Source organism: Sciurus carolinensis, chromosome 1 (assembly GCF_902686445.1).
Source record: "Sciurus carolinensis chromosome 1, mSciCar1.2, whole genome shotgun sequence".
NCBI classification, from domain to species: domain Eukaryota; kingdom Metazoa; phylum Chordata; class Mammalia; order Rodentia; family Sciuridae; genus Sciurus; species Sciurus carolinensis.
In genome coordinates, this window is record NC_062213.1 from 20,478,267 (window position 1) to 20,487,104 (window position 8,838).

Genomic DNA, 8,838 nt, shown 5'->3' on the forward strand with positions numbered 1-8,838 from the left:
CATCGTCAAGAAGTTGTTTCCTCTGTCATCTGAGGAGCTCTGTCTGAGGTCTGAGCTGAACACTTGCTGGAGAGTGAGGGACACGAACTAGCATTGTGTCTGGTGGGAGCATATTAGGAAGGCAGATCCATGAGCCCTCTGCAGACTAAGTGAAATCAGGGTTGCATTTTCATAGGAGCCCCAGAGATCTGTGTGCCCACTGGAGTTTGAGAAACACAAGGTAAATAGCTCTCCCCTCACCTTTCTTGTATTATCTTAGGTTTCCTTCTTTTAGTGAAAGGGAATAAGCCGTGCAAATAAAGTTATATGTGTGCTTGTTTTTGTTTGTGTTTGATAGAGAAAAACAGTCATTTTTAGTGCAGGTTCCCCACACGGGAACTTTCTGAAGTCATATACTGTTAATTGCCTCCAGTATGAAATGATGTTTACAGCTGTGCCAGTGTCTAAAGAGTCTAGTCCCTTAGCTATAATACTTTCCCCTCACCCACTCTTCGGGAGCAAGCTAATCAGCAGAACAGACCCTGATTATGTGTCAGGAGAAAGAGGAAAGAATGGATTTGTAAACAAAATGGTCTATTAAGGCAGTAGCTGTGCTCTATGACATATAGCTTACCAGGCATCCATACTCTGCCAAGCACTGTGCTAGTTGCTGGGAATGTAAGATCAGTCATGATGGGACTCAGCGACCAAAGGCATTGGCAGCCTCTAATAGGAGTCAGATGGAATAAAATGGTCCTTGCAAGCACTGGAATCACATGATCTCCAGTCAAATCCCTGTCATCTGCTTCCTAGCTCTGTATAATTAATAAGTTACTGAGCCACTCAGACTCAGTTTTGTCAGCGAAAAATGAGTTTAATAGCAATGTCTTTTTTTCAAAGTGATTGTGAGGATAAAGTAAAATAATTAACCTGAAGTAGTTGTTATACTTCATGGCACCTAATAAGCATTCAGCACAAGTTATTTACAAGTTAAAGCTAGTATAATTTTAGAAACACTGTGGTAGAAGTACACATGAAATTATCTGGAAATTCCAGACAAAGGAGGCCTGCCTGGGTTAGAAAGGGAGAGTTGGAAGAGCTTGCCAGAAGATGTAACCTTTGAGGTGACTTTTGAAAGATTAGTCAAGTTTGCCAGCAAAGAAAAGATAAGAGACATTCCAAGCAGAGGACATTTCAATTACCTGAGTCAAATCCAGCAGTGTGGAGGTTTTTATCTGGGAAATAGCAAGCAGTGTGGAGGGACTGGGGTGCAGAAAGACAGGATATAATGACTCAGAGGTGAGCTGAGGTCATGTCATGGATCATATGTGTAATTCTGGAGAAGTTGAACTGTGCTAAGCAAGAGAGGGCCATTGACAGTTTTAAGCAAGGTCACATGATATGGTGAAGTGAGATGGAAGACACGGAATCTGTTAGAGACTCTTTAGTTTATTCCTCTCTGCCTTAGCTCTCCTAAATTCCAAACTCAAATTTCTAGCCACTTACCATGTCCAGATTTCATCATACTCAAAATCAGTCTTATTCCCTATCCTGAAAAATAGCACAGCCATATACACTTAGGTTTTCAAGCTGCAAATTAGTAAATGGCTTTGAATCATCATCTTGCAGTAGCTCCTCCTTCCCTCACCTCTCTGACCCCTTCCCTCCTCTCCCTCTTTCCACCCAACCCCCAGACTCTTCTGCTTCCAAAATTCTGAACCTGCCCTTTCTTCTCACTCACCACTGCTCTCACCCTGAGGGAACCCTCATCTTCATCCTCCTCCCTTCCTCCAAAAAAAATCTGCTTGCAACAAATCAGGGCTTCATCCAGCCCCTCTTGCCCTGAGGTCAGTATCCACATGCCCCTACCTGGCAGATTACACCCTTCTCCCACATTTCGAATTCTACTTCTAAATTCCACTAAAAGGTGGAATTGTCATTTCATTTTGACGTAACAAATTAACTAACCTCTGTTGTGGAAACAACTAGTGACTGACTAAACACATTTAATTTTATTGAGTGGAATTGCAGAGATTTCTTGTGGGAAATTAGATTTCTTTCCAGTTGCATCACCAACAGCTCCTCTGCAATTATATGAACCAGCTGGATAAAAGAATAAATTGCTTCTTCAAATGTACTGGTGTCATTTAAGTAGGAGCTGCTTTGATTGTATTGAGTCAAATAGCAAAGGTTAAATGGGTACACACTGGGGCCACTTCAGCTAGCATATCCCATTGTCATTTCTCAGACTGTGGTTGCAGTTTTTACATTTGGAAAGAGATTTCAAAAACACAGTGACAAAATGCCACAGTTTTCTCTTGTTATTATAGATGGCTGATAGGATGAAGCATACCTGGCTTGCTTCCCAGATCAGTGCCTGTGGTTCTCAGTTTAACAATAAACAATTTTAAGTTGTAATATAGTTTTACTCAGCCAGTACACTGTTGGTCTTCTTAGCTGGGCTGTCTGATCATCTTGAGTATTCTATTTGAGAAAATAGACTGTAAATGTGGAAGGGGAATAGATAAGTCATTTCAGGGCAAATAGAGTTAATCTACTTTTTAAAGGAACTCAAACTAAGATTTTTATAGTTTCAAGAATATCTGTTTAATGTATTAGATAGTAACAAATACATTCAGAAAATTTCATGAGAGTAACTGTAAATATCCTACTGCAAGATAACAGAACACTCTCGGGGTCCTCTCTGCCATGTCCTGCATGGAGGAGGAAAGGGTTGGCTGCCAGAGGAGGATGTTGGCAGTTTTTCTATTACCCAGAAAACTTATCTACTCAATAAACACACTAGAGCCAATACTCTTTTTATGAGAGAGGGGGTGTGATAGTCCAGCCATAGAACAACCGAGTCGCCCAACTCTCCTTTATTTATAAAATACAGGTAAAAGGGGGCCAGGACTGGGAGGAGCTGCTTCTGTGATGGGCAGGACAGGGTGGAGTTAGGGGAGCCACCCTCTTAGGGGGAAAATTCCCGAAGGATATGGAACCACTGCCACGCAGCTCCACATACTTCCCGACAGTTCCTAGAAGCCAGGCCTCCATCACATGGCTCAACCTAGTCTGATTCTGCTAAATAAGGACAGTTTCCCACAGAACACTTTAAATTTGGGGGCATTTTATAATTTCTTATTCTTCATTTTATCTGTTATGATTCTGTTCTGTTTTATCTATTGTTAGATTTAACACTTTCCTAAATTTTCCTTTGTTTTAATGTACTAAAAGTTATTCTCAAGTTTCTATTATAAAATAGGTAATATTTATATACTTTAAGTGTATAAATGAGGGAAAATCATTGTATGTTTGAAAAAATGTCAAAGACCTGGTGTTTAGACATTCATGTTGTTTTATGTATAATAATGAAAATTAAGTCTAGCAAATAATAAAATACTATAAATAGGGAAATTGCACATTCAAAATTTGCATTTGTAAGGTAAATCTATATTTTATATGAATGTTAAACTCCTGAAGATCACAGTGAGAGGGGTTTAATGAGAGAGTATTCAAAAGTGATACAAAGAATTTAAGTTATTAAGTTACTATATACATGTATAGGCACAAGATGACCATGTCTTTGTTTTCAAAAGAACTTCAGAATTGTCACTTTACTCTTCCATTTTGTGATGTTTGGCTTTAGTGTTTTTATATCTGATATTTAGATGCAATATTTACAGATAATTTTCAGTGAATAGTTTATTTCTCTCATTGAAAATGAAAATTATCTTCCTTCCTCAGTCAGGAGAAAATAATGATTCATGAAGAAGAAAATGTTGATTTTTTTTTAATTTTTTAATTTTTAATTTTTATTTTTTTGTCTTTCAGACCTGAAGATTATCGGATATAGAATGAAAATTACAGAAAATACCATGAAGTGATTTAGACTGCTTCCTAATGAGTTTCTCTGCCCTTGAACAGTGAAACAACTTCAGGAAACTGCAAATAAGACACATTACTTTATAGAATTGTTTCATTATATAATGATTGGAATAAAATTGCTTATTTGGATAACTGCTTAATTTTGCATTTAATAAAAACAGAGACCCTGAATATAGCTTTGCTGTTGGAAGTACCAAAAAAATGCCATCTCTGGATTTTCTCAAGTTCCAGAACACTCTTGTGCCCCGTGAACAAGCCCACCTTCACTTTTCCTTTTCTGGCTATTCCATCTAACCTCCTGTTCAGCTAAGCTCATCCTGTCAGCTCAGTATGGCATGATTAGCCCCAAGTGGTTCTGTGACTCCAAAATAACAGAATATTGCCTGTCCATCCCTAGAAACCTCCCTGCTACACCTGTGGTGCTGTTTACCAACCCTCTGCTCTGTTCTCCATATTTCCTCTGTTGGTTCTTTTCATCTCCCTGCTGGGGCACTTAGATTAGAGCAACTTTGCTCTACCACGTGCTTCTTGCCCCAAGTCCAAAAGCATCAGGGCTACAGACCAAGGACTGAAATCTCCAAAGCTGAGCCAAAATACATCTTTCCTTTTTATGCGTTGATTATGTAAGGTATTTTGTTACAGTAACAGCTGACATGGGTAGCAGTAAGTTAACTTGGCTAGTCACAGAGGTGAAGTGACAAAACAGCCTAATAATTACATACCTACCCTGAGAAAATATAACCACAGTAGCCAAATAAGAATCACAACTGACTCAGAGTGAGACTGTTACCTGAGGGAGGAGGACAAACTGTACCACTGGAATAGCAGCTCCTATCAAAGTAAAATGAAGAAACAGAAGAGCTTTTTTGCTTCCAGTACTAGGGATTGAACCCAGGGGCGCTCTTACCACTAAGCTATACCTACAAGCCCTTTTTTTAATTTTGAGAGATCTCTACGTTGCTGAGGCTAGCCTCAAATTTGTGAGTCTCCTACCTCAGCCTCCTGAGTTGCTGGAATTACAGGCATGTGCCACAATACCTGGCCAGAACTTTGTTTTTAAAGTAATAAATTCTTACAGAAAAATAAATCCTAATTATTCCAAGAATTTTATAAGTACAAAAAGCTGATAAATAGGTTCTGTTTCAATATGTGCTTGTAATGTACAAATTAGTACAAACAAGGAATCAAATCATTAAAGTAATTTGTTCATAAGCAATTGTTTATCAGGTGACTGTTGCACTATTGGTTAATGTCAAGTAAATATGAAAAATGCCATCCTGCTGAGCATAAAGACCTGGGAAGACTATACTGCCCCTGATATTGCTTATCCCATTTCACCTAAGTGCACTATGTAACTTAACTTTCAATATTTGCAAAGTTTTGAAACAAGAAGAAAAAAAATGTGATGATCATAGGAAGCAACACTGAAAACAAACAAAACGAGCTTAATATTAACTTCCCAATAATCACTTCCTCTCCAGAGAACTGACAACTGAAAATCACTTTCAGTGGGTTGGAAATGGCTGCTAACCTCACACAGGAAGAGAGCACTTTGTATCTTACAATCAAATTCAGGTCCAAACTTCATTAATGGGGAATGCTTAAAGCAATAAAAGCTGAATTTCTATTTTAAGCCAGTTCAAATAAATTAAAAACGGGACAATAGGTTACATCCTTCTACATAGCTGGAAATTCCCCATAGCTCACAAGGGGCTTCCTCAACTCAAAAGCCACAACACTTCACTATGGACACTTCAACCAAGAAAACTTATGTCTTGTCAGAATCTCAGTCACCATGTGCTAAAGTGTTCCTTTATTAGAAATTTATGTTTAGAATTGTGTCACAAGAGTACAAGTTTTTAGTTTTCTGCTTCAAATTTATTTCTCCCATAGCCCTGATATTTTTGGAAGGCAAATTTTCATTATGCAGGGATTCCTTTTAGGAATAGGTGTGCCATGCTACAGAACAACTATAGTCATTGTAACTATTGGTTTGTTGCATCTCCTGCTAGTCTGACTCCTCTTCCAGAGTCCTAAAGAGTCATACTTCCTCCGCCCCAGCAGACAGGGTCACATGGGAGACACTGTATGGTCTGGAACCATCCCCATATCATACCTGCATTGGAGCGGGAGGCAACTCATTAATGCCTCCTGAACGGGCAAACTTTTCAGATCCAGTCCTTGTCACCCAGCACCCACTATCTCAGGGGTTCAATCAGGATTTGGACCCTTGGAGGGACAATATCTAAGTTCAGTTTAAAAGCAGATCCTTGCAACCATCCTTTGCTCAGACTTTCATTATTCCTTATCCTATTTCCCACTCCAAATTAACAAGATGACTACTAAGAACATGATTGGTCAAGTTAATAATGATGGCTCTTTGACTTAGATAACTAGGACTATGAGGCCCAGAGGCTTGTGTTGGTGGTAATGAAGAAACACTGCCAACTATAATGCACTAATATAAATACTTTTCAAAAAACAACAAAAAAAAGGAATAGAAGAGTAGAGTTTTTACTTGTAAGATTTAATAGGGATGAAGGAGGTTTTTAAAAATGCATGTAAACTGTAGTTACCAGATTCCTGCTTCAGTTTCTATTACTAAATTCTTCCAACCAAAATACTGACACCATCACTATGCATGTGCCTCATCTTTTTTCTATGCTGCAGTTGACTGATTTGTTTTCCTACCCTTTCCTGGAAGAGAGGGCTAACCGTGTTCGGCTAAGAACAACATTTAATGTCCAGGTCTATACTGGCTGACCACCCCTCGACTGTGGAACAGGTAGCAGGGTCTAAATCTGCAAAGCCTGGGAGTCCCAGGAGTGATTCTGCTGCCAGGTTCTACAAAGTGGAGTTTGAATTGGATAGAACCCTATTTAAGACGGTATGAGCTTTCCAAGACAGACATCAAGGCCTCATTTCAACTTAAATACAAGCTCTTGCAAAGAAATGCTACTTCTACTCTGCTCAAAACATCTAAAATAAGAGAATTGAGTAGTTTCGCAGCATCACCTCCACTCAGGGCTTCACCTTGGAAGAATGTAAATCTGAGATGGGCTACCAGTAAAACAGATGGTCGGCTCCACCTGAGGGCCAGTTTTCATTAGGCTAGCTGCCAGGGAGGTTTAGGATATGTTTTCCACATGAAGACAGAATAATAGGGCCTCTGAAGAGACACAGATTTGTAACAGTGCCACTTGGGCCATGAGGGCCTCTTTGATTTCAAACAAATCTTTGCTTGAAGATTTAACTCTGCTTTCACTGCACTCACACTTCAATTCCAAAGTTAATACCTATTAAAACATTGCATACAGTGTCTGCTAGAAGGCCATTCTGTTCATGGTGGAACACCTGTGCTTTATAAGTTGCTGTTACAGACCCTCCAGCTCATCAACCTGTATTAAATCTATTAGAATCAACACTTTGAAATTATGATGCCATTTGGCATCTTCTTTAGCAATCACAACACTGAAAAGAATCTATTTAGAGATATTTTGAGGATAAAGCATCTGTCATTACTTTTTGACAAATTCACAGTCCAAATAAAATATTGGTATAGCTTGTTAGAAGGATATTACCAGTTTTTTTTTTTTACTATTAGTGCACCATTACCAGCATGGTATGTGGGCAGAGCCAGGAAATCATGGGAGAAATATGGATATGTGTATTCTTGAGACAATTTTCTAGTAGCTTAAACTTTGGAAAACAACTCTCCAGTCTGTATTAACAAGCAATCAGCTGCTATATTTCATTCGGTCATGCAAATAACATGTACAGATAGAATGAGGTGACTTAGATACACATGTAAATAAAGCAAAAATGTATGTTATCGTGAAGCTACATGCCAGTGAAGGAAGGCAAGTAATAGACAGTATGCAATTTATATTAAATATAAGGGATGTATAAGTTATATAGTAGGTATCAAGTGTGATATAGCTACTACCACAATAATCATGCATAACCACCTAAAACAATAATTTGGGGTCTTTTCTGCACTTATTTTAATGTTCATGTGTACAAGATAGATGGAGCTTCATTGATTTCCACTAGGTTCAGCTGGGCTTACCACCAAGCTGAAGCTCCGGTCCAGATCTAATCCATGAGTCCCAGGTCTAGCTGTGCAAGCATGTTTCAAACCTCTGCTTGTGTTGTGTGCATTAACATCCCACAGGGGAAAGTCAAAGGGAGGTATTGCAGCATGGGAATGGTGGAAAGGGGCCAGGAAGAGTGGGGTTTTTTTGTTTGTTCATTTTTTTGTACTGGGAGTGAACTCTAGAAAGCTCTATCACTGAGCTCCATTGTCAGCCCTTTTTGTTTTTAATTTTGAGACAGGGTTTCACTAAGTTGCCCAGGTTGGCCTGGAACTTATGATCCTCCTTCCTCCGCCTCCTGAACAGTTGGAATTATAGGCATGTGCCACTACCCCAAGCATTATTATTTTTTATATAAGTTTTTCAAAGTGCAATGACGAGAAGAGGGCTCAAGGGCATCAGGAATGCCAAGGGTAAAGCATATTATGATATAGGCTGACAACTTTGGGTAAATTTAAGGTTGAACTGAGATATTTGCTGATACCATAAAACTATTTACCAAGGAACCTCTGCTGGCACCTAAGGAGGAGAGGATACCTGGGGAAGGAGAATTAAGTCATGCAGTTACTTTGGAGAACTCCTTGGACACCAGTGTGACTGACAGAGTGAGCCAAGAGGTGACTAGCAGGTTACAAAGTTTAGAGAGGTAAGGAGGATCCTATATACGTAAAAATATTTGGTGTTTTGAAAGAATGACATGAAGCAACTTACCTTTTAGAAAGATCATCATGGCTGAAGTATTGGCAACTGACTGTAGGGAGCCAAGAGCAGAAGTAGAGACACTAGCCAGGAGTGAAAGGGAAATCATCTTGGGTCCAGGTGATAGCAGTGGAAGTGGGGAAAAAGGGTTGGAGTCATTTTTAATTTAGAACCTGTA

At 39.1% G+C, this 8,838-nt stretch overlaps 1 protein-coding gene across 3 annotated transcripts in view; it reads left to right on the forward strand.

Annotated features, from left to right (window-relative positions):
• Positions 1 to 3,996, forward strand: part of Mrpl13 (mitochondrial ribosomal protein L13) — a 37,644-nt gene extending 33,648 nt beyond the window's left edge. For all 3 annotated transcript variants that reach the window (XM_047521584.1, XM_047521564.1, XM_047521573.1), the window contains one exon: positions 3,814 to 3,996. In XM_047521584.1, coding sequence (XP_047377540.1) covers positions 3,814 to 3,835 — 22 coding nt within the window. In that variant the 3' untranslated portion in view covers positions 3,836 to 3,996. The remainder of the gene's footprint in view (positions 1 to 3,813) is intronic.
• The last annotated feature ends 4,842 nt before the right edge of the window (positions 3,997 to 8,838 follow it).